The sequence below is a fragment of the Acipenser ruthenus genome, chromosome 20 (assembly GCF_902713425.1).
Source record: "Acipenser ruthenus chromosome 20, fAciRut3.2 maternal haplotype, whole genome shotgun sequence".
Classification (NCBI taxonomy): Eukaryota; Metazoa; Chordata; class Actinopteri; order Acipenseriformes; family Acipenseridae; genus Acipenser; species Acipenser ruthenus.
In genome coordinates, this window is record NC_081208.1 from 18,890,413 (window position 1) to 18,917,265 (window position 26,853).

The 26,853-nt window shown below is 37.2% G+C and overlaps 2 protein-coding genes across 4 annotated transcripts in view; one reads left to right on the forward strand and one right to left on the reverse strand.

Moving 5' to 3' along the window:
- Positions 1 to 442: 442 nt before the first annotated feature.
- Positions 443 to 20,686, reverse strand: LOC117425131 (malonyl-CoA decarboxylase, mitochondrial-like). Its single transcript, XM_034041823.3, has 5 exons — positions 20,049 to 20,686; positions 16,338 to 16,450; positions 12,974 to 13,130; positions 11,750 to 11,902; positions 443 to 2,061 (listed from the first exon to the last, which is right to left on the reverse strand). Exons 1-5 carry the CDS (start codon positions 20,631 to 20,633, stop codon positions 1,528 to 1,530), a joined length of 1,542 nt encoding a protein of 513 aa, XP_033897714.3. The 5' UTR covers positions 20,634 to 20,686; the 3' UTR covers positions 443 to 1,527.
- Positions 20,687 to 21,224: 538 nt separating this feature from the next.
- Positions 21,225 to 26,853, forward strand: part of zgc:173742 (DNA topoisomerase I, mitochondrial) — a 41,784-nt gene continuing 36,155 nt past the window's right edge. Inside the window, exon 1 of one of the 3 annotated variants that reach the window (XM_058993593.1) lies at positions 21,225 to 21,345. Coding sequence is in view for 1 of the 3 variants with exons in the window: in XM_058993592.1 (XP_058849575.1) it covers positions 22,739 to 22,809 (71 nt within the window). In the remaining 2 variants the exon portion in view is untranslated. Of the gene's footprint in view, positions 21,346 to 22,288; positions 22,376 to 22,597; positions 22,810 to 26,853 lie in introns of those variants that run through there. The other 2 variants (XM_034043238.3, XM_058993592.1) reach the window with 2 other exon arrangements.

Sequence of the window (26,853 nt, forward strand, 5' to 3'; positions counted from 1 at the left end):
AAGGCTGAAATAAAGTTTACATAAACATGGTTGTGTATCAGCTCCACCCAATGATGTTCACTTGCACTCTGATAGTCATGGCTACTTTCAAGACGATAATCTATCGTACCAGAATTGTGTATGCAATCGCTGTCAAGATCTTCTGCCTTCCACTCTGTATCAATTGCATGAATTATTAATGACTGGATGGATCCCTCAAGTCACGTCCCAACTCCTTATGGAGTCTTTGCCATGCGGTGTTAAGGCTGCGATCAGGGCAAACGCTGGCCCAACCCGATACTAGGTGCAGGTCCTAATAAAGTGCCGGTCTTGTAAAATGTTAACAGTACAATAAAAACAACATTTGTATGAAAGGCAACCACTGGAGTGTCATTAACAGCTGCATAAAATTCACAAGAATCTGAAGTATTGGAGAATAAAGAAAATAGACATACCAAGAAAGTGTATTGCATGTAGCACAGAACTTGCAGCTTTAATGTGAGTTGACACACACATTACAGTACGTGATCAACAGTTCAGAAATCACACTTTGTAACTGTAATACATCCTCCCAATTAGTTTCATTAAACAATCATCCTGATGGATGAATTCGAATGGCATTTATTCCAATGGGGAATACAATGTTTTCTCAACATTTTCTTTCCCCAGTTACAAGCAAGAAAGGAAATTAGTGCAAAGGCAGCTCATGTATCGCAATGTTTAGCCTTAGAGGACAAAATATATTCTTATAAATACAAATTAACAGCATAATCATTAGGAAATCAAAACTATTTCTCCGACTACTTTTTTAGAAATACCAGCTGTATACAAGCTCCTACCGCAAACAGCTTTAAATACGGTATGTTGCACATATAAGAACACATTTCAGGATGATTCAGTCAAAGGCAACCAAAACCTTCATTGCTGTTATTGGTGCCAGGCAGTGATTGATAACAGGGAACCTCTTAGATTCAACTGCCTGTCACTCACTTGTGATTCTTTCAATCCGTTCCAGTTCAGCACCTTCCATTCCAAACATGTCATTATTGAACTGATCAGTCTTGTTCCTACCAGGCCTTTAATCGTTTAACTAAACCCAGGTGGGTGTTCAATTAAATCATGAATTAGTAAGTAGCTTACATGTTTTTATTTTTTTAATTTCAACTTTCCCTTTGCAATTATTTCAGTTCTGGGTTCTGTTGATTCAATATTGAGTATTTTTTCTGTCTTTACCTGTCTGTGAGCTTGCCTGTTAAATTGTAGTTGCCCAAGACTTCCCAATTCCATTCAAATCATGTGACAACATTTCAGCTTGGCTGGTCCCATCTACTCCCTCTCTATGTGTAAAGTAGATTGGGCCAGCAGAAAGACCAACTTAAACCAAGCTCCAACAAATTACTAAATAAGGAAGCATTAAGAACCACTCAGAGTAAATGCAGACATCATAAAAAGACATCATAAAAATATGCCATTTGAAGTTACTGGAATAAAGTCCTGAATTGGAATGGATTGAAAGACTCTCAGGGGTGTACCAGTAACCCATGTTACTTAAAGCTTGCTGGCTTTTTGAAACTGCAAAACCAAATTCCGAATCTGATCTGAAGCTTCGATTTCCTTTGTCTTCAGGTACCTGCTGCTGTTGGCGCTTGTGTCCTGCAGGAAGTATCTGTAGTTTACCATCATCCCGCAGGAGGCTGAGAGGCCTCGTGGGCTGGTGTCAGCCTGCCAGTTCAGCCTCCACATGGTGGCTCCATTCTGCAGGTGGAAGTTGGCCACGGGGTTAAGGGCGTATCCGCGGTGCTTCTCCCCGTACAGGTACCAGGCGCACAGCCGCATGAGCACCGGCTCCAAGGCCTTTACAAGATGCCCCGAACTCACCCACTCGTTGGTGCTCAGGAGCTTCCGCATGGTCTCATACGCTTGCCCCCCAGTGATCTCCTCGATGTCCCTGAACTCCATGTCTGACAGGATCCGATTGCTGGGGCCTTCCTTCCTCTGCTCGTTCAGGAGGCCGAGAAGCCAGTTTGTGAAGCCAGGGATGGGAGACAGGCTGGAGAACTGGTTCAAATGAGGAAATTCCCCCTGGAGTTTAACAGGACAATATGTATTAGATATAGCACTATAAAGGAAAGCTGATGAAGCAACCTTGAGTAAGGGGTTGATTTAATAACCAATAACCAGCCAAGAGAAGTAACAACTGTTTTTTACTAAAGGATTTTACAGCACTGCGGGGGTCACTCTGGATTGCACAAACCCTGGTTATTCCAGGATTAACTCTAAAAATAGGCAAATAATGCAAATTAGGGGTATTCCTCAATACTATAAAATGCTCTAATAAATTCTAGCTGTGGCTGGTGAGGCTGGTCAAACTGACTTCAATTCTCAAATGTAGATCACCTATAGTGTAACATTCAGAAGGGACCAATGATGTGTTGTTATGACATTTTACCCCTTTTTAAAATAACCCATCGGATATCTTGCAAGAGACAGAAACAACCGCTATACAGAACAGATGAGTGACGAGTGACATGTTGTTCTCCTCACTAAGACAGTATAACCCAGGATCACGTGATGCTCATACTGGATGCACAACTAGCTGTACTATTAAACACTACTGAGCTTACTTTTGTGAAGTTTCAATGTGTTTCTCAGATTACTTAGCAAGCAAGTAGAGATCAGAATATCTCATTCTGAAGGTTGATGGATCTCCCTTTAGACCAGGGAATACAGAATGTACTATACTTTCTATGACCTTGAAAGGCACAGGAAATGTGCTGCCTGTAAATCAATGCCTCCTGATATCCAGGGAAGGGAGTGATGGATATGGATTGCCCTGTGCCACGATCACAGAGTGAAATTAGAGGGCGGGTTTGGCTCATCTCAGATAAAAATATATAACATTGGCATACTGTTGACTCAGGGGATGAATCTCACAGTCCACTAAACACCATCACCTACTGAATAGCTGTCTCTGTGTTGTTTCGTTAGTTTAAAAAAAAAAAAAAAACATTTAAAAACACAGCATAGTTTTTTATTTTTTTAAACATGAAATCTGTTTTCTCACTTGCCGAAACGGTCACAAACTTTGCATATTGATCATTTTGAAGAGATGTTGGGTGGGCGTGTGGTGGGCTATTGGTGAACTATGGTTGCTATGTTTGGAATTCACAACAGTAACATTTCTATGACATTTGTTTTCTTAAATTGCCAGTTGGGACTGAAAGAAACGATAAAAAGGTAATTACGATAAAAGATATGTACACATGCTTAACCAAAACTAAAACTACAGGGATTGCTATGTACATGTCCAGATGGTAAACCACAGAAACAAAAGGTTTTTTTTTTGGTTTTTTTTTAATGTATGGTATCAAATATCCAAATCAATGTACTGTATTGCCTGTCTGTCTGTCATTTTCTGCATGGCTGTGGATGAAGATACTGAAGGGGACGCCAACCTCAAAATTCTATTAGTAAGCCTAACGATTCACTAGTCTAAACTCAGATCAGAAAATTGTGAATTAAGAGAATACATTGATGTCAATCTCTTAACCATCCAAAGCAGAGAGCAGACTGTTATAATGTGGAACCGATGAGGCAAATGTGGAATGTCACTGAGTGCAAGTCACAGCTGATGGAATTTGAAATTTACCATATAGGGACATTTGGTAACCTCCATTTACAATTATCCATGCTATGAATGCACGATTTAAATGCTTTGTAGAGGTTTTAAACACTGTTGTTTATAAAAACTAACAATTTGAGTTCTAAAGCTGGACTTCTGTCACCATGCTTGTACTTTTTAAGGGAAGCTTGTCATTGTTTTTCACAGAACTGTTCTTCCTACAGGGTTTTGAAACTTAATGGGCATTCGCTGATTCCCCCTGTCCGTGACAAAGAGAAATGCATGCATCCTGCAAGTGAGTGGGAATACAATACACAATACAGGTGCATTAGCTATACTCGAGTTACACGTTTATTACATTTTGTATTACACGCTTTAAGCACAGCATTCTATGATATGGAGAATAACTATTTTAAATGCGTGCCATTCACTTTGGCTTGGTCTGTATTTAGTCTCTAGCCCAGAGCTGTCTATCCTTTTTGACTGGAACAAATTGATGACCAGACAGTTCTTTAAAGAGCCATTAAGAAACTTCAGTATTTTTGTGCTCATTAAAAAGGTTTCACGTTTAAATGCTTACACAGCACCATTTGTTTTTTCATTTTGAATTGCTTCTATCAAAAAATACTGAATGTCTAGCCTTCACTTAGAAACCAAGACAGCCCTGTTGTGGTGCTTGATGAGCCATTGTTAGACAGCCTTGCCCTAGCGTAATGTCTGCTAATTACACAATGTACTGTATTCAGGGTTCATACAGTTTTTCTAATGGAAATTAAGGAATTTTCAAGGACTACTGTAACAATTTTCAAGACCCTAATTTAAGGAGTTTAACAGTTTTCAATGTTGATGATGCTAATAACCAACTGTAAAAATAAGGCTTATTAGCAAAAATCTAAATTAAGCTCACTTTTCATGTATAGATTAGCTCTGGACCAGTAAACTTTCTTATTCAATGTCACTGAGTTGGTTTGGGCTGCTGTAGGCGACTGCTTTTTTCTAAATGCAGTATAACAAAATGCAGTGTTTCAATCTGTGTTGCAAGCAATAGTCCAAGAATGTTATCTAGTAAATCGAGTTACAGATAAGAGGGGAAAAAGTAAAATAAATAAATAAAATAAATACAGTCTGGTGTTTCTGCCTACACCTGCTGCTGAAAGGAGCAGCTCTTTGGAGTAAATGATGTTAAGCACACCTCCTACACTATGAACACAGTCATTAATGATACACTGTGCGCTATCAGGGATTGCTCAGCAAGGTTTTCCACCATCACTTCTTTGTTCACTGAAAACCCACGCTCAACTGTTGCTTGTCCATGTGACAGGATAAGCACAATCTTCAGTCTCTCAAAGATGTCTGAACTCAGCTTTGTTAGCCAAGCGGTCATAAAAGAATGTATCCAATCTATCAACCTCGGGTCTGAAGCTACTAAAGGAAGAGGAATCTCCTGAAAGTGAAACATCATAAAAATGGCTAAATTCCTTCATAAATTCATCACACCTGCTTTCTGGGATGTGGCCTGCTTCAGCCACTATCTGCAGAACACAGGTCAGTTTTCTGTTGCATGCTTCTTTATTAGAGATGAGGACCCTAGGTTCACATTTCTCACCAGAAGGTACTGCAGTAGGCATTTCTCTAGCAGTTTAGTTACCATCTTCAGCAGAAAAGACTTGCAGTTCCACCTGGATTCCAAAAGTTGTTTATCAGATGTTAGCTGCTTTGCTTTCAGTTCCATCAGAATTCTTTCTGTAACAAAACCAACCTTCAGTTTGGATACACCCATGTGGTTTGTTGCATTTTGGATGTCAATTTTAAATGCAGATGTGGCATCTCTCATTATTTCCGGTTTGATCAACCTTTCCATCAATCCCTTGATCAAAGACGTCACGTCACTGGAGAGAAATGGTAGCATTGGTTTGTCTGTCTGATAAAGTTTTAAGAATGGTTTGATTTCTCTGGCAATCATCAAGAAAAAGTGAAAAAAAAAAAAAACATCTTTACTGTCTGGACATGCCTAAATGATTTGTTGTTTGGCTCTGTAACTTGTCCAGATTTTGCTGCACTCACATATTGTTCAACATAAGGTGTGATGTGAGGGGTTCCATCAGCAACCTCAACATTTTCAAATCATCTGTGTCTGCAGATATCCAGGGGAAAAGTTGTGCAACCTGTCACAGTTATGAAGTCTTCACGACGAGCTGGTGAATCTTTAAACAGCCATCGCAGACTTGAAACGGATTGGTCAGTTTCCCAATCTGTTGTTGCACATCCATTGTGCAGTACAGCCACAGCTCCCCATGTTAAGCATGTTCTTACTTGTTTGCTTTTCAATGTTTTCTTGCAACATGGAGTACAGCTTCCAATTAACATTAGGTCCACCCATGGAGAGTTGCACAAGATTACTGAAGCCTGTCCCCACACACTGTTTCAAATTTCTCATAAATCTGCTCAGATGTATGATGACCCATGAAGTAGGATGTCAAGTATCTTGACTGGACACAATTCTCATTCCAGAATCTGATGTGGACATCTAGCTGACTACTTTGCATCTCACTGTTCAAACTCTCATCAAAACAGCAAAACATATCTTGTGTTGCTTGGCTTTGTTTTTTAGCTGAGAAAAGAAATGGGGCGCTATCCCAAATGTTACAAGGCATGCTTATTTTTCTTTCCCCACAAGTGCGCTGTTTAGCATTGCACTGTCATTAAACATACAATGAAAAATGCTGCTGATCCCTTCACATGACTTGTATGAATAGTGACAAGTGATTACTTTGGCTGTCCAGCAAATTTCTGCAGCCAAAGCTGGACTTGAACTGATAAAAGACCGCATGGTGGTTGCAAGTTGAGATGTAACATGTAACTTGTAATCGATATGGAAGTTACAGTCGATGTGGTACTGACAGTTGATGTTGATGGCATTAAGAAATCACCAATTCATGGCACTGCTTTCCCATATTTGCCTTTAAAAATGAATTAATAAATAAAATTAAGTTAAATGAATTAATTTGTTCATTTGTTGCAAGTAACGATAAACTTCGTGTTTGCATACAGTATTTGGTTAGGGCTGAAAAGAATAAGGCTGGCCCAGACTCCCTAAATATTAAAACCTGAAGTTTTTGTAATTTACCGGTTTACCTGTTCAGATAAAGAACTAACACAAATGTTAAAGAGAACTTCAAAAGGAACACAAAGCAGCATTTTCTTTTCTTTAATGTAATAGTATCTCTAATTAAGCATTCAATTTGTTTACAGAGAATAAGGCAAATATTAAAAGGGTGAAGCTGGAAAACGCGGTGACAAGTGTGTTATTTTTTTCATATTAGCATAAAAGCATTAGTCAGACTTCAGTCAATCAATCAAAATGTGGTTAGTTGAGTTTACAAGTCATTACGATGTTATTTAGCAGTTTTACTTTTAATGTTTTTAAAACATCAATAAATTGTCAGTGTCAAGACCAGTTGACCTAAAGCAGGTATGCGCCTAGCAAACAGTGGAGCTAACCAGGGTTGCACATAGCAACAGAACGCTGACATGTCATGTGACTCAGGGACGCACATAGCAACAACGCTGACATGTCATGTGACTAAAAGGGGTGAAATCTGGCATGACACTGGAAGATTCTGCGTACACAATGATTCGACGCTGATAATATAGCGTTACCTGACAGCATATCAAATCGGTCAAGAAGGTTGTCAACAAAATATTTACTGTGATAAAAAAAATTCTGATAAGAAAATTCAACGCTGACAAACCAATCAAAATGCATTTCAATAAAGTCTCTATAGAAATTACTTTTGAAGGCCGCGCTGAAATTTGAGGATCCATGGTTTCAGATAGTGTTTACTGAAGATTACCGTATATATCAGATTTGAAGCGCAAAGCCCAAGAAAAAAAAATATATGAAATGACTGTTTCCTAAATAAATAATGTACACAAAAAGTTTAATCAATTAAAAAAGCATTTATTTCAGGATGTTTCGGGCAAAAGCCCTTCTTCACTGTGTTACTTTTCTTTCTACACAGCTGAAGAAGGGCCTTTGCCTGAAACGTCCTGAAATTTAAACTTTTTGTGTACGTTATTTATTTATTGTTTTTTATATTTTTTCTTCTTATCAACTTATATATATATATATATATATACACACACACACACACACACGCACACATACAGTGCTCTAGATATGGGGCGTATCGTTATAATTCACGACTGAAAAAGCCATTTACGCTCATAGTACATTTACCCTACATAGTATAGAAAGCAAGTGTTTAGTTTCTCTGCGACCGCCAGAAAGTTCTACTGGTGCACTCGAGAATGACCAATTCATGTCACGCACAACCAATATAACTATCTCGTTTGTGTTAAAATAAATAAATAAATAACTACTAGACCCTCTCTCTCTCTTTTTTTTTATTATTTTTTTATTTACAAAAACAAACATTTAATTCTTGAAACAACCGTAATACATTTTTGGTAGTGTTGCCATCATAACACACAAAATGTCACCTTGAAATAAAAAGTAATTGTACTAATTATGACTTATTTTATTATCATAAGACTTTACTACTGCAGTATGTAAGCAATTTAAAATGACTACTGCTGACAGAAAAACATGTGGAGCACTGTTATATATAGGCAGTTGCTATGTTTAAGGCTGCTGTACATATTCTAAGAATTCAATTTTTCCGTCAATGTGTCACATGACTCAAAATTATGTCATTATTCTCCTGGAAGGAAAGAGGTATTTTATTAATACGGCTACAGCAGCTGGAAAAATAACATTTGTACGGCTGCTGTACATATTAGAAGAATGTTGATGTGCCACACTATGGCTACAGATCTTACATTGAAGCGCCACCTGATGATGATACCAATGTATACACATGCCGTGTAAATGCTGTTTATTATACATCACTCAAAGGCATGTGGTAACACTTTTTAATAAAGTCATTCAAACAAACATATTCTGTAACTAGTACTAATTTTAATAACCCAATGCCAGGCATTTGTGGATTCTTTGGCACCGAAGGAGTAGGCAGTGGTCCTGTTGGTCCCATCAATAATTTATCTATAAATGTTTCCAATTTTAATTACGAAAGCTCAAAGTCTGCAGAGACTTAAAAATAAAATCCAAGATGGCCGCTGGATGAAAGTTAAGCGAGGTTTGGTGCAGAAAAAAGTATTTCTTACACATTTAAAATATTTTTTTTATGTTTTTTTTTTTTTTTTTTTCAGAAATGTTTAAGTTAGATGAAAACTGTTTACAAAAGTCGATTTGATTTTTTGATAGTTAAAATCAGAAATTCTGTTTGCCCACCTTACTGTAAGTGGATAACTACCGAAAGCCAGGACTGTGTCTAAGCTCAGTCGATGCTATCTCACTATCTTATCACATTCACACTCTTCCCAACCCACCCACGTCACGTGATCTCTGTGTCCCACGTGACCACCTATGGGGAAAAACAGAATACTGTGCATTTTGCCGGCGCGCCGTAACTGCAGACACTTCATTATATATATAGGCCTACCCAATATTTCCCCAAAGGAAATAGATATTTTTTTTTATTTATATTTTTGTTTGTGTTATTCTCTGTAAACATGTCAAGTTACATAAAGAAAGCTCATTTGCACCGGGTTCCTTTGAAAGTCTCTCTGAAACAAATCTTACAACAAAGCTAGGCTGTCTGAAAATGAAATGAAGACATGTTATTTGACTATAAATATTATGTCTGAATTTACCTATAGCGTGGCTTGACAATGCAGATTCACCCATTGCAGATAAGTCGATTGATTTTTTGCAAGCAATACAGTAGGCTTTGTTTGGGTTCTTCATGAGAACAGTACTGTAGCATTCAGCGAATTGCACCACCCTGCTCCCTCTCACCGGGTTCACAGCCCCCTTGAGCCCATCTGACTTTCCTGCGCAGCAAAGGTCAGACCAGGTGCACAGAGGTGCATCTATACCAATCTATTGATACCGACCTTGCAGCTTGCAACACTGCCTAAGCCCACGAAAATCTTGTTACGCACAGTTACAGTAGGTTTCAGCTTCTACATATCAAGAACTTTATAGCGGGAATTAATGCTGTATTTCTATATCTAAGGTAATAAAAATGTAGTACTTAAGAAACTATTTCACAGAATGTTACAAAATATATTAGACATAACAAATTCAAGTACTTTAAAGCACCTTGTAAAAAAAAAAAATGCAATTTTCAAGTAGTTTTAAGACCTTGAACCGGCTACTTAAAAATTCACTGACTTAAGGGTTTTAAGGACCTGTGCATCTTGTTGAATTTACCGGTTGCTTCCACATATGACAACAACACGGGGTCGCTCAACAAACTGTTACTTAACTCAGAGGTGAGTCCTTTAGAAATACCAGGATGGAAATGCAGTGACCAGTCAATAGGGGAAGCAGCTTATTGGTTAATGGGTAGGGACTTCAGTCTCTAGGGGAACTGACTAAGGAAGTGCAACATAACCCATAAACAAGGTTTGCAAACACAGATATTTGGTTTTCAAATGAAAATACATACAACATGTGTTTCTTTCAAACTGCACATTTCAGACCTTTATAGCCAATGGAAGTGCACAACTAATTTATGGTATAAAATAGAAATGATATTGTGAAAGATTTCACTAAAATAATTAATTGTCTGGTTATGCAATAGTTTTGCTACTACATTATTTTAGCATTCTGTCTACCATAAATTAACCCCAATGTCTTAAACATACCATTGTATGGTATGTATCCTTCAGACCCTTAAAAACCTAGCACCATGAAGTCCTTCAGCAGTTATGATAGAAAAGACACATCAAGAGAGGATTAATCTTCCATGAAGTCCTTTGTTTATGTAAAGAAAAAAAAGTAATTTAAATCTATCAAGTAGAATGCCACATGCCTTCCATCCAATTCATTCCTCATTTAATAAATGGTAGCTCCCAGACACTGAATATTTTCGCATTCCCGATTATTGAATGTGGCAGCTGAAATTTCATTATTTTCATTCCCTTTGGCGTTCACAGGATGAAATGCCAGTGTCGCTTATGTTATCTGAAGCCAGGCATTGTTCCGAGAGGCAGGTGTTACAGCAGGTTGAAAGGAAAGGTTGGAGAGGAAAGAGGAATTGTGTGCATTTCCTTTAACAAGTCAAAATTTCAATATAACCTTAACATCTTATATCCATAGCAAGACCGGTTCAAATAAAACATGTTATCCTTTTGGATTTCTAAAAATGTCAAAAGGTTGAATGTCTATGATTTCCATTATGTATGACTGCAGCATTAATGCTGGGTCAGAGAAGAGGCAGTATCAGTACTCTTATGTGGTAAATGTGCCAGTATCACTGCCCCAATGTTGCAATTCACTTAGTGGTAAGTGGTAGTACATTGCTTCTCTTTACCCACTAGTCTCCCCTGGACTTGTCCAGTAGGGGTCGCAGAAGTGGGATGAAGTGGCCTATCACCGAATGATTTTCTCCCTAACCCACGAAGCAGGAATGCACTACGAGTTGACTTTTAATGAGTCAGTAGCTTAAGATGTCATTTATAATTATTATTATTTTTATTTTTTTTACATCAACTTTAGTATTTTATGGTGTTTGCAATCATTCTGGTTCTGGGTTGCTCCGATACTCATTTATTATCATGAATTATCTAATTTTGAGTTAGTCTGGAGTACTGGCATGGAACAGCTTTTCTCATTCTGTTCAAATCAGACAATGTGACCTTTCAACTCTTCCAGCCTCACTTTTACATTGTAACATGATTTGACAAGCTCTGAGCTTGTCTACAGAATCTTGGTACTTAGGATTCTCCAAATCAAACTCAAAACAAGTTGAAAGTCAGGTAAGGTCTGATTTAGAGAAAAATTACAACCAGTCAGAATGATTGCAAAGACCATGCAATAGTAAGGGATACCATTTTATTTGAAGCTACTTTAAGCAATTATATGCATGGTTCAAGCAACAAAAGCAACACCAACTAAACATGGATTTAACAAACTTGATGAAATGTGTAAATACCAGCCAACTAGTTGCTTGAAAAGTTGACAGTACAAGTTCTCAGAAAGGTGATGAACTACCATTGGTCACTGTCATGGGATGCATATAGCACACCCTCTGATCACAGAAGCTAAAGCCCACCCACCTGGAGTTCCCGCACGACCCGCTTGATGAGGTAATTCCCCAGCTCCACCCCTTGCAGTCCTGGCTGGGTTGAAGAGATGGAGTAGAAGACTGCAGCATTAACCTTATTGATGTCTTCCACAGCATCCAGAGAAGAGAATCCTCGAACAATGGTCTAAGAAAGAATAATAATAATGTGAATGAAACTTGAATATTGCTTCTTTTGGTTTATATTTAAATTACAAAATATAGAGAATATTATTAATTTTTTTTTGCATTCTTTATAGAAATTCATGGACTTCATGCATTCTTAATATAGGCAATTTTCTGGCTTGGTCCTATATGCACAAATCATTTATGCAGCAGCCCACACATAATTTTGAGTCCGCCACTTAGGTGTAATTGGGAGTGGATCCTGCTGAAAAACAATTCAGCCTGCAGTTATTGTTTTTTTGAAATGACTGAATTGGAGAATAAATCAATGACAAATGGGTTTTTAAAAAAATGAAATACAAATACATTTAGTAGCATTCTAGAAAGAAACTACTGTACAGAGGTTCATAACTTGAATGCACGTGGACAAGGTGACTATAATGCTGGAAAACATCAGTTCTTAAAAAATAAAGATGAACTGCACAGTATGCTTTATAAATTAACCATGACATGTTCTTAAGTGTGGCTCATTAAAAGACAGCAATTAAGCTTTTCTAATCAGCTGTAGTTCAAACTGGCATAAAGTGGCCCTTTGTAGATGACCTCTCTTATACAATTTGGTGCAGGCTTATATCTGAAATTATAAGTCATGTTCCATTGAAAACAACAGAGGTTTCAGCTCTTAATTTGCTAGGAGTTATCTCACAGAGTATTAATATTCAAAAGCATTCTAGATCAACAATAATTTGTGTTTAAAAATACCCCCAGGATTCTGATATTCTTATAACTTAACATCCTTTTCAAGTTTCACGATACCTGGGTAAGCGGTTTCCTACATATAAAAATGGCAGTGTGACATACAGACAGAAAGATTCTATATAATCCCAGATTGTGATATACTTTATAAATTGTGCTAAAGAAGGTCCTTACAAACTTTAAATTGCAATTAGACAGTTCTCAAGATATATGCTCCTAATATGCGGAGGAGAACAATAATGAATAAAACCCTTCTTGTTTGGATAGTTGTGACTAATACGGCTAAACTACACTGTGGCTGCTGCTACCCAGCTTTCTAGGTTGTGCAGGTCCTCACCTGAATGTTATCAGAGATCTCTTCTTTCAGGGCAACATGTAGAACCACCAAGGGCTCCCCTGGCATTGCCCCGTGAGTGAACACATAGCAGCGCCTGTAAGGACCCACTCTGCGCTTAATATCTGTCCAGTTTCTAACTGGGTGAACAGCTTCATACCTGGGGAAGGAAAAAAGGTTCTGTCATCCATACACTCAATAATGAAACACTAAAAGAAACTTTTAAAATGAAATGACAACCATTTGGGCTAAACGTATCACTGAATTTAAGTTTGGTTTATTTATTTATTTTCTAAATCAATCACAATTCTAAGGTAAAACCTTTTTTTTATTATTTTTTTAAGAAACTCACGATTATTTCCTCTCCAGAATACAAAGCTAGAGTAAGGCTTGTTCTACAGGTATAGCCTGTCTGTGTACATGTGGATAAAATAATTGATTTTAGCAGTTGTCTAAACCCTGCTGTCTTCAGCGATTTGCCATCTTGCTTATTTGCAATATCAAAAACATTGTACTGATTGGCTAAAGGCAAAAAGTTTCCAGTAAAATATTTCTCAAAGTAGAGGCCAGGTCTAGTCCAGGAAACATTTTCTTTCTGTATGTTAGGCTTAAAACAATTTTACTAATGCTTAAAATACTATTATGTGTATTCTGTATACATCCCATGCCATGCTAAGTATTCCAAGAAAAAAAACCCACATAAATAAATAAATGAATAAATAAATAAATAAATAAATAAATTCAGAAGCATTTATTTTTTTCAGGAATAGTTAGTATGCAAGTTAAACAATGAAGTAGAAAAAAGAGAATTATCAAAAAAATATTTTAGCGATGAAGGCATTGCTTGTGAAGAACCAAAAACTTTGGTCGGGCAGTCAAGTGTTGCATCACCCTATAGAATTAACTAATTTTGCTTCATAAAGTCGAATGAAACCTGCTGAATAATGTTACATTAACAGACTGAATTACATACCCCTTTGTAGTTTTCCATATACTTAATGAAAAAATGACAAAAATTGAAAAATGTGACTTTTGAAATACTGTACTACTACTATTTTGCAATATAATTTTGCAGTTTCTTCGATTACATGATGTTAAATAAAATATCTAAATTATGTTCATATATATATATATATATATATATATATACAGACGTGCTCAAATATGTTGGTACCCTTACAGCTCATTGAAATAATGCTTCATTCCTCCTGAAAAGTGATGAAATTAAAAGCTATTTTATCATGTATACTTGCATGCCTTTGGTATGTCATAGAATAAAGCAAAGAAGCTGTGAAAAGAGATGATTATTGCTTATTCTACAAAGATATTCTAAAATGGCCTGGACACATTTGTTGGTACCCCTTAGAAAAGATAATAAATAATTGGATTATAGTGCTATTTCAAACTAATTAGTTTCTTTAATTAGTATCACACATGTCTCCAATCTTGTAATCAGTCATTCAGCCTATTTAAATGGAGAAAAGTAGTCACTGTGCTGTTTGGTATCATTGTGTGCACCACACTGAACATGGACCAGAGAAAGCGAAGGAGAGAGTTGTCTGAGGAGATCAGAAAGAAAATAATAGACAAGCATGGTAAAGGTAAAAGCAACAAGACCATCTCCAAGCAGCTTGATGTTCCTGTGACAACAGTTGCAAATATTATTAAGAAGTTTAAGGTCCATGGAACTGTAGCCAACCTCCCTGGGCGCGGCCGCAAGAGGAAAATCGACCCCAGATTGAACAGAAGGATAGTGCGAATGGTAGAAAAAGAACCAAGGATAACTGCCAAAGAGATACAAGCTGAACTCCAAGGTGAAGGTACGTCAGTTTCTGATCGCACCATCCGTCGCTTTTTGAGCGAAAGTGGGCTCCATGGAAGAAGACCCTGGAGGACTCCACTTTTGAAAGAAAAACATAAAAAAGCCAGACTGGAATTTGCTAAAATGCATATTGACAAGCCACAATCCTTCTGGGAGAATGTCCTTTGGACAGATGAGTGAAAACTGGAGCTTTTTGGCAAGTCACATCAGCTCTATGTTCACAGATCAAAAAATGAAGCTTTCAAAGTAAAGAACACCATACCTACAGTGAAACATGGAGGAGGCTCAGTTATGTTTTGGGGCTGCTTTGCTGCGCCTGGCACAGGGTGCCTTGAATCTGTGCAGGGCACAATGAAATCTCAAGACTATCAAGGCATTCTGTAGCAAAACGTACTGCCCAGTGTCAAAAAGCTCTGTCTCAGTCACTGGTCATGGGTCCTCCAACAGGACAATGACCCAAAACACACAGCTAAAAGCACCCAAGAATGGATAAGAACAAAACATTCGACTATTCTGAAGTGGCCTTCTATGAGTCCTGATCTGAATCCTATCGAACATCTATGGAAAGAGCTGAAACTTGCAGTCTGGAGAAGGCACCCATCAAACCTGAGACAGCTGGAGCAGTTTGCTCAGGAAGAGTGGGCCAAACTACCTGTTAACAGGTGCAGAAGTCTCATTGACAGCTACAGAAAACGTTTGATTGCAGTGATTGCCTCTAAAGGTTGTGCAACAAAATATTAGGTTAGCGGTCTCATCATTTTTGTCTATGCCATTTTCATTTGTTTTATTATTTTACAATATTATGTTGAATAAAAAATCAAAAGCAAAGTCTGATTTCTATTAAATATGGAATAAACAATGGTGGATGCCAATTACTTTTGTCAGTTTCAAGTTATTTCAGAGAAAATGGTGCATTCTTCGTTTTTTGTGGAGGGGTACCAACAAATTTGAGCACTTCTGTATATGTGTGTGTGTATATATTTCATAAACAATATATATTATTTTTTTTAATCATCCTAAAATTCTAGGTGATGCAAAACTTTTGGCCATAGCTGTATACACCTTATAAAACAGATCACTGAATACATCTTTACAGTGATCACAATATATATATATATAACATCAAAAGTTGATGTGAATTTCTACTTTTTTGAAGTGATCCTTGAAGTACAAGTCAGGTGGGATTCTGCAGTTCAAATCTACACTTAAAGTTGATTTATTGTTTATCACTCCTTTAAACCTGACCTGGAGGCTCCCCCATGCCTCGCCTTTCTCAAGGCTGCCAAGGAACTCCTTCGGGAAACACTGGCAGCTGGTGCCAGACTGAAGACTTCACGATTCACAGCACTGTAACCCTGAAAGCACCATCATTCCCCACAGAATCTTACTGACGAAAAAGAAGGTCATTTGCATGGCTGGTGTTGTCTGGGAAAATATCTATTTCATTAGCGAGACTGAATGCATTGAAAAGACCAAGGAAATAGAGGCCTCCAACAGTGAAGAAAGAGACATCGGCAAAAAGAAATATAAAATTATGAAGCTTACTGGCTAATTTTCTGAAGGAGCTCGCAAGGTGATTTCCAAGTGACCCGCTCTAGGCTCAACAGCCCCACGGAAAACCACTCTGACAGCATGCTCTTCAAGGTGCCATTCAGATCCTGGGGAGAGAACAGAGCCCACAATGGGGTCACTGCGGGGGTGGAAATTAGACTCCCGTTGCTTTAGCTATTCCAGGGATGTGTCTTAAAGGGCAACTTGGCACAGGCATGAAAGATCAGTTTTGTTTGTTTTTTTTTGTTTTTTTTTTAACTCATGTCTTCTTGTAGTTTAGATTAACTTACTATAATGTTCTGTTTCAATCATCCTTGTGCCTTTTTAAAAAGCAAACCTGGGTCCCTCAATAGGGCTCTCAGAATCATGTCAGTCATCACATCTTTTTTAAAAAAGTGTTTACACTTTTTAAAACTTAGAAGTTTATAGCACACCTGGGGCCTCAATAGAGCTCTCAGAATCATGTCTAAACTACATCAGTACATCAGGTACACCAGGCTGTAACTACTGACCCCCCTGCAACTGTAAGAAATAACATAAACCGCAGAGTGTTTCAGGGGGGACAGCTTAATGGGTCACTGATATACCTGGTGTAGTTAGACATGATTCCGAGTCTTCTACTGACACCACAGGGGTTCTTTACACTACTGAGATTTAAGATGTAAAGACTGCAACTGAAAATTAAGCAAGTGAATCTCAGCAATAACAACAACAAGATAACTTAGTACAGGTATGAACTAGTAGTAGTTCATACCTGTACTAAGTTTCCTTAAATTCAAATTATACCACATTATCAACTTCAAATATAGCTAACGAAAATCTCGACTGAAGAAATCTTTGGGGTGTGGTAATAATCATGCCTGGAACCAAAACTGCAGTGTGATCTTGCCCTTTAAATCTTTTAATACAGAGGACAAGCTGTAGTGTATAGTAAACATCAGGAGACTGACAGCCTACCAGACTCAACACCTACCTATAGGAAAAGCCCAGCACACCAAGAGACAATGATGAATTATCTACTGGCAAAAACAATCAGGGAACTGACAACCTTTAAGACATATGACTACAGCTGAAACAGACTCATATTTGTAGTTAATATAATGGAGTTGGACAAAATATCATAAACACCTACCATAACACTGTTAATAAAACCACTATGGGAAAAAGGGAAATTCCTCAGTGATTATAGTCTAATTCACTCTATAAAAGTGCACATTGTAATGTCTACAATTCTACAGTAGTGTGCACGTTTATTACAACACCTCAAGATGTGTCATTTATATCCTTTACTTAATGTACCTACCTGCATGAAAAATTCAATTTTCGGTCAGTAATCAGTGATATAGAAACAACAGGCACTTGTGCTTTGATTAGGCATACTAAACAACTTCTAAAAAGTCTCATGCATTTTACCATTTGTGTCTATGTGTTCCGTTTCTCTTACTATTTTAAATTAATTGCATGTGTGGCCTATTAAAGCCATCAATTACTAGACAATCACTAATTTGCCTATTTTGACAATTTTCCAAGATTTTCTTTTAGTGGTTTGATTTCATATTCACAAATCAAAACTACAGAAATAATGGGGTGTTCTAATACATTTCCACACTACTGTATATTATTGTTCTAGGTTTAGCTTAGGTTTGCATCCAGTGTTGTGCTTGCCCAGTACTCCTGTACATCTTGTTTTTGTTATATAGAATTCAGTGAAGCTATGTTTGCAGTAGGGGACCAGGCTGGCTGAAAGGCGAAAGTGGAAATCAGAAAAAAAATGACTGGAATATAGACCTAACGGTACAAGCAGTAGCAAAGCATACCAACCTGCAGGATGTTATTACCACCATCAGTGGCAAACAAGCTTATCTCCCTATAGCTTACTTATGGGACAAACTGGACAGTCAACAAAGTGTGCATAAAGCAAAGTGCACAACAGATATCTGCACCATTGACTGAATATGATTATTGTTTTTTTCCATTCTATTACATAGCCAATTACAATTAAAACTCGTGTTTTCAAACTGATTTGTTTATTTTGTCACTGTCTTTTATTCACATTGGGATGCATAGTGTCTAGACTGGTCATTTTATGCATGTGCCATGAATGCTATCAACAGCTCATTTTCCTGGATAGATCTGCAGGTGAGCAGTTGGTGTAACATTATTTCATAACAAACAGAAGCTGCCCTGATTTTTGCACCACTCTTGACCAAACTCTTACCATATACTCCTAGACGCCTATGGATGTTTCGGATTGCATTTGGCTATAATCCTGTAAACTCATGATTTTATACTGTATATTTTAACATTTCAGTTACTGTGAGATAATCAAGTGACTTTGAGGACCTTCTGGATTATTTGTATATTTAGCAGACACCTTTATCCAAGGCGACTTTCAGAGACTAGGGTGTGTGAACTATGCATCAGCTGCAGAGTCATTTAGAACTACGTCTCACCTGAAAGACGAAGCACAAGGAGGTTAAGTGACTTGCTCAGGGTCACACAATGAGTCAGTGGCTGAGGTAGGATTTGAACCGGGGACCTCATGGTTACAAGCCCTTTTCTTTAACCACTGGACCACAAATTATGTGTGTGCACTGGTAATTTATATGATAAAGAATAATAATATTGCACCTCCACATTACAGAAAAAATCTCTCAGGGGAAAAGTGTTTTCAATCTATTCCTGGTGCAATTTTTGCATTTTTTTTCTTTGCATATGTTCCATAAATGTTACATCAATCTCTGAATACTAGCAGTGTTTGTTCGGATTGGTGCCCTGGCACTACTTAAAAGAGAGATGATAAAGGCTTTAAAACATTAATGCCACTTATTAGCATGGGCAACATTATCAACCTTCCTGCTATCTTATCATACATGTTAGTTACATAACCATCAGAGATCCTTGATTGTGCCTCTTGACTGAACGAAACCTGCTCATTGACCATATAATTCAAGATAGACAACCTTCAGTCCACAATCCAGTATTTCTTTTTAGATAATAAACATAAAACTACTGTAAACCACAAACTTTTACTGACCTTGAAGCAAAAAGAAATAGCTCTGAAGTGACTTTAGAAGAGAGGCTAGGGAAGTAATACAATTTTAAAAATCTTTGCTTGATGAAGTGAAATATTTAAACCCCTCTCCTAAACCTTTGTAGGCAAATTACATTGAATGAAAAGAAATGTATAGATTTTCTTTACCACTGATGTGAAAGACTGAAGCCCTCTGTCACAGAAGGTAAGATTAATACAGGTGATTGAAGAACTAGAGCAAGACATTGGGTACTACAGGGTATTCAAGGTGACTTTCTAATGGGATAAGAAAATAAACAGGAGTGAGTGGCCAAGATGGCTTGCTTTCTTAGCTTTACATTCTATTGCTCTCATACTATCTGGGTTCAAATCCACAAGGAAATTAGGTTGATGGTCTCAACCTATAGTAACTTGACAGCTGTCCACATTACAGTGTTTACACGCGTTTGAAGTAGTTCTAGGTTATGTTGCCCCAATTTTCACATTTTTAGATCTTGTCTACAGAATACACTGGCTGTTCTAAAATCTTGAGGCCATACACCCTATGAATTATTTTATCAAGTCATGTTCTCGTGGAAATATTAGCAGTAACCACATAATGTCGACACCACAAGTTTAGGGAAAGCCAGTGTTGTTTAGCCACCATATCGACGTAAGAACAATTGAATTACCCTGATGTGCGGGCTGTCATTGGTTTTCGACGCAAGGATTTCAATAACATCTGCTTTCAGGTCCACGAGAAATTTCACCCCGCCTTCCACCCTGCTGATGTGATTGAGCAGCACTTTATATCTCGGAGTCAAGCAGTACCGTAACCTGTCCTCCGCTTGCAGCACAGTCGATATATCCCTCTTCTGCGAGTCCATCACATTGGCACATAATTCTGCCACGCACTTATGGTCAACCCCAAAATCTGAAGAAAGATTGAACAGAAATTCAGGCCGCTGAGATTTGTCCAGACTTCTATAAAATTGTATAAACTCCAAACTACTGGACTCGGGGGGTGGGGGCGATTTATCTCTCGTTTCATACGTGGGTAAAGAATCCACAGTCCTCGTTAATATTTCCTCCATGTTTTTTACAGAGCTTGTGCTGGAAAAACAGAGACGCTGCTTTCTGAAATATAGATACGGATAGTTTGGAGCTTGTTGCAAGCATTCCCAGCCTCTGAAATTATTTATACACGTAACTGATACCCGTTTCCGCCAATTCCTTGCATTATAACACACTGTCCTGACAAAACCTAACAGTAGCATCGCCCTTCGATGTTTTCAATTTTACACTAGTGTAACCCGGTGCAGTAGTCTAATTCTTCCGGTCGTTTTATGGTCTTAAAGTGGCAGTTCCCGTTTGAATTAAATCATACCAGTTACTGTGTAAATGGAAAGTAAACATAATATACGTAAACAAAATATCAACAAAACTGTCTTTTTTTTATATGCATTGAAGACCGATAAGAAGAAAGATTTGTCGAAACGTTTGTTTACATAAACATTTTTCCATTTATTTGTTTACTTATTAATGTTACAGTCTACTCATTATTTTTAGACAATTTTAGTTTTCTTAAGTCAAGTGTATTTGTTTATTTATTTAATTACTTTTTTAAATATTTTACCTTTTGTCTATTATGAGTATACGTCACAATTAACATTACGTCACACTCTCTTGTGGCAAATAAATAAATACATAAATAAATAAATAAATAATAATAATAATAATAATAATAATAATAATAATAATAATAATAATAATAATAATAATCCTGCTAGGTAAACTCAACATCTCAGAAATGTGGCTGGCCAAAAGTTTGGCCGTGTGACCTAGTTATCATACGGTCCTATAATTTCCTGACGTGAAGAGCAACCTGAAAAATGTTCATTCCACATACAATTGTCAAAACTTTGCCAGAGTGCCTAGAGCGTGGGGGATCGGATGAGGGAAAGTTTCCGACGGCGGTGTGGCGACCCCGTAAGTTTTCCGCGTTATTTAATTTTCTGGTACAATGTGTATGGATATGTGTGAGGATGGGTCAAATGTTTCCCATAAAATGGATATGTGTGAGGATGGGTCAAATGTTTCCCATAAAGATGTTTGGGTGTGGTTAATACATTTTTATGGAAAAACTGACCTTTACTGGCGATCGGTGAATAGAAAACATAATGTATGCAGTGATTTATGTGTTTGAGGACCTAAAACGCTTGAAAATAACAATAAAAATGCATAAATAAAATGCACATAACATATCCGCATTGCATATAATCACAATGATACCCACCACAATTTGCCAGTGATTACCAAACAGATGAAGCTTGTGGGTGACCAGGGTGAGATTAGATGTCACCAAACTACACAGCATGTATGTGCACCTGCCACCATGAAGGTCGACCAGCCATGTTTTACATGTTGGTACCCTATCGCTTCCTATTATGATCTCTCTCTCCTCTTGAAACATTGGTTTAAAACTTCGGTTACCACTCATTGCATAGAGATGTTCTTTGGTTACACTTTTGCCACAGTTGACAAAAAGATCAGACTGGTTACAGTCAGGTGCAGTGCTATTTGCTGAAGGTATCAAGTGGCTGCCAGTGGTATATAGAATATTCATCGTTGCAGCGCCAGCACATTTTGACATGTGTCCTGACAACGCCTAGGGGCCAAGCAGAATATCCGACAATAAAGACGAGATTCCTTTATAAAATACTGATTTAAATTTCAACTTTAAAACGGTGAACTTATATTACTTCATGCTTTCTAAAAAACGATTCTGTATGCATGTTATGCTGTAATAAATAAACAGAAAATTAATTAAAGCGAGTAACGATAAAAATCCACCCCGTACGTTACTTCGCCTTCTTCATTAAATTAGGTTTAAAACAAAATGCATATAATGTTCATTTAAAAAAAAAAAAAACGCACTCAGGTAACAAAGGTTATAAAAGGCTGATCCTAATCATTATGGCCGACAGTTCGGCTTGACGAATTTATACGGTTGTTTGAGGTGAGTCTTCAGCAGTTGTCAGTTGTTATTACTTCATATGTTTCACACCCACACGTTTGATTTGCTTTCCAGACACTAAATAAAATTGCAGCCGTGCACTTGTTATTACTTTTGAATAGAATATTGATGTGTTTAAAAACGGAATTATTTGTGCGCTTAAGCGGTATTTAATCACCCGTCCTTGATTGATGAGATGGCGTTGATAAAACACAGCTCTGCAGAAAATATATTTAAAGAACGACACCAAATTTAGATGTGTGCGTTATTTGTAGCAAACACGTAAGAGTAAAAACCGACAAAAAGTAATAATACTACTAATAGTGTATTGCAGTCGCCTGAAAACGCTAAAATGTTGCTTTGCTGATGGATTTCTCCAGGGGAGTCTGGTGCGGGGTCGACTCGGCAGGGAGCGCCGACCCTCACTTCTTGGGCAGGTAGAGCACCGCTTGCTCCTGTTAATATATGGAGATAGATATACATGTGTATAACCAGGGGTGAAATTTTGCCGTTAGTCACCGGTACTACCGGGACTTGCCGTTATCTGGTTTTCATCCAACCCGGATGCATTCTATCCAGTCACAGTCCACACTAACGCAACTTTTTTAAAGTGCGCTTTCATTCAGAGCAATTCGTGGAGTAGGCTAATTATCATTATTATGAAGTAATAATTATTCTTAGGTGGCGGAGAAGCTATATGAAATATTCGAAACGAACATTGCTGCATATGAATTAAGGCAAAAATCAAAATCAGTGATCGCCGTAAACTATAAAGTTATAATTATCATAACTTGTTCTGCCTTGCACCGGTTTACCACACTGGCAGAATTTGCGCGAACTTTTCAAAAATGAAACAACATGCTGAAAATGGAAGTTGCTTAAAGATTGCAATCGCATTAAAAGCAAGGAGCAACCTCAATGTGAGCAAAGTTGCACAGGATTTGATGTACATGGAAAAAGCAATACTTTGTCAATAGACAAGTTTATTTTAGCAAATATATCGTGGTACTTCAAAAGGTGAAACAACTTCACTAGTAAATGTGGATCTGTCACTTGTAACCAAAATTCCCGTCTTCTATGCTCTTATCTTCTGTAAAGTAGATGTAGTTAGTAGTATAAGTGTATTCACTGTAATAATACAACAAATGCATTAATTCATTTCCTAAGGGGCAATGGTGTAACTTAAATTTCTTTTAATGAGTTGTTATTTCTCCTCTCTATACATTCTTGACAAAGTAGAAGCAAATTTTGGATGCAGCCATAACTGTACCAGTAATTTATGATTTGAACAAAAGCTGGAAGGTATCAATGAAGCTGTTTTGTTGCACTTTAAGCTGAGCGGGTACAAAACCACAACTGCAATTAAACCAATTAAGTCTTTCAGTCATAGAGTGCTTTGGGCATTGTATAAAACTTAACTCAGTGGCCTCATCAGCAATGCTAAGTTTGGAGAATGTTCTTAATTACCCTTATTTTAGCATTATGTTTGTTAAAGGATGTAAGAAGAGTTTTACTGAAAAAGCAAGTATCCCAGTTGTAAAAAAAATGTAATGACCAATTCTGAAATAAGTGTAGGATGTGCCGTTGTGTAGAACACAGTGATAATAGTGTAGGATGCGTTGTTGTGTAGGGCACACTAATAATAGTGTAGGATGTGCCGTTGTGTTGAACACAGTGATAATAGTGTAGGATGCGTTGTTGTGTAGGGCACACTAATAATAGTGTAGGATGTGCCGTTGTGTAGAACACACTGATAATAGAGACCTCGTCAGTCATTCTCCAGAACCATATTCAACATATTTATTTTGGTTTATTAAAAGTAACTAACAACAATGTTCTCAGAAATATAATGAATATATATTGGATTAATAATTATAAGTAGAAATTCTAATTTTTTTGACAGAGAATTGTTCTATCTAGTGGTTTCTGTGGGATTTTTTAAAATGTGTATGGTAATGCTTCTGGACTGGAATCCTACATTGTTCTGGAATTTCTCTAATGTGCTGATTGCTTACTCATTGGTCTCAGAAGATAAGTGTGTAAACAAGTCTAATAATAAAAAGTAAAAAAAAAAATAAACACACAGGTATTGTTATTAAAACTGTTTTTCAAATACTGGCTCCAGGGATCTTAAAATAAACACACACTATATACTGTGTTGTGAATTTAAAAATAAACAAATCCTATGGTTGAAACAACCATTGCTTTAATTACACCAGATATTAAAAACTGGTGTCTGTCAGGGCAGGTGGATGTTACTCCTTTTTTGGACCAGGCCATGATCGTACATTTTTAGGAATCTAAATGAAGATATCTGAAAATAAACTAAACATTTAGTATATGCAAGCTGGGGATCAGTATGGTAACCAGACACCCGTTGCACAGCAGTGTGATCTATTTCATGTGTTACTATGCGTTTAATGGCCACCGTTTATAGGTGTATGTTGTAATTAGTACCTTATCCGTACTACTGAAATAGTGTGTGCTCAGCATGCATTGAGACCTTGTTTTCCTCAATCATGTCAGCACTCCCGGTAATTGCATCTTTCTGTCTACTTTGTAGTTTTTTTCTTTTTTTACACCCCTTTCTTCTGTCTTCTAAAACAGTCGTACCACTGTCAATAATTTTCCAAAACAATAAATGATAAAGATTGTACAAATTGTTGATTTAATATGTCCCATTGTCATCAACCTGAGTTGGGTGGCTTTATTGGGTTCAGATGTGTGCTGGCTGCTTAAAAGTTTGAAAATCAATGTGGCCTATCTTTGTTTTTTGCCTCTCCAGACAAACCTATTGGAGAAGAGTCCTTTTGTAATTGTGGTTTTACTCAGTCTCCAGGTCCACAGTACTGTACCGTGGCTAGCAGCAATAGGCAGCAGTGATTTGAATATTCTGGAATGGAATAGTGGAAACAGATGGCCGACCATAGCTTTTAATGAGTTGCAGTAATCCAGCCTTGGCATCACCATGCCAAACATTAATATTACAGTTGTTTGCAATGTTCAGATATGGATGTCCTGTGCAAACATGTAACATCTGTTTTTTTTTTTTTTTTAGAAGGCTTGGGGAAGAGCCTTTCAATTTTCTAGCAAACATTGATGCACCTGTCTTTCTATTTCAGAAATATATACATACATGGAATGTAGCAAATCCTCTCCTAATCTCTGTGCTTTTGGCACTTCAAAGTTAGGGTAAAGGTCAGCATAATTGTTGTGGTCATAATATGTTATAGTATTACACTAACATCTTGCTCCTATTGAAGCAATATTAAGGCCACCCCTGTTTTCTCTAAAAGGACCAACATGCTGTTAACTACAAAAAAACGTGGCTGGAAAGTGATGTAGTTCAAATATATCACTTTCTAAAACAGTACATTGGAACACTTACATAGAAGAAAACTTAGATATCTTGTTATATTTCTTTGACAAATGTTTTGACTATGTACCTTCAATATTACGATATTGTTAGTCCCTTGACTGATCTTAATGGTTAGCTTTCACTGTACTAAAAGGTACTTTTAAAATTCAATGGCAAAACATTTTGACTATACAGGAAGTCTTTTGCAAATGTTACCAGAGGGACTGGAATAAGACTGATTGCATAGCAGTTTGATCCATTCCTGGTTTTACTATGACTTCAGTAAGACACATCTGAGCTTGTTACCTATACACTGTGGCTAGTCAAGCTTGTATTAAAACCTGGAATGGGTGAACCTGCTAAGCAATCGGTGCCTTATTTCCATCCCTGTACAGTATATTAAAATCAACATTTGCAACACTTAACATTAAAATGGATATCTTAATTATATTCTAATAATCCTATGTGGACGCAGTGATTTGATTAAAACAATGCATTACATTTGCTGCAGGGCTAATTTGCTGCCGTTGCCCTCCAATTTGTAGTCTTCAGAAGATAAATGGCCCATTGAGGATAAGTTGCTTACAATAACCACTACACTTGCTGTGCTGCATTGTCAATTCAAGGACATTTTACCATTGCAGGTGGTTTTTACTCTTGTAAGGGCCAGCCTTGTTGAGGCCTTCCATTTTTTAATTCTCACAGCCATCACTTCATGGGCTTTTCACAATGAAGTGCATAGGCTTTATTTTAGTGGAGTGCTTTGACTCCTTTTAAATAAATTGATTAAAAAAGAGAATCAACAAATAAAACACCATCTTGGTGAAAAAGCAAGGTTTTGTTTGGATGGCTTTTGATAATAAAACAGGCCAATTTGAACTGAAGTTAATGTGTGTGATATAAGTGGTAGAATTATACATGCGAGTCAGATCAACTAAACACATTTATTTCAAAGTCATGCGCCTGTAGGTGAACATAAACAGAGCTCTGGCATTGTTACTACCCTTCTCTTGTGATGGAGATTCTTTATTGCAGATTTTTCAATTGCAACACATTAGATTAGGAGTTTAAAATGATGCAAAATGAATCGATCGACTAAGTGTTTTCTACTGTTGAAATGTAA

Coding starts and splice junctions, on each gene's coding strand:
- LOC117425131 (XM_034041823.3), bottom strand. CDS start 20,633: ATGCTACTGTTAGGTTTTGTCAGGACAGTGTGTTATAATGCAAGGAAT. Junction 16,451..20,048: donor ATGACAGCCCGCACATCAGG/GTAATTCAATTG, acceptor TTCTCTCCCCAG/GATCTGAATGGCACCTTGAA. Junction 11,903..12,973: donor AGATCTCTGATAACATTCAG/GTGAGGACCTGC, acceptor ATTCTTTCTTAG/ACCATTGTTCGAGGATTCTC.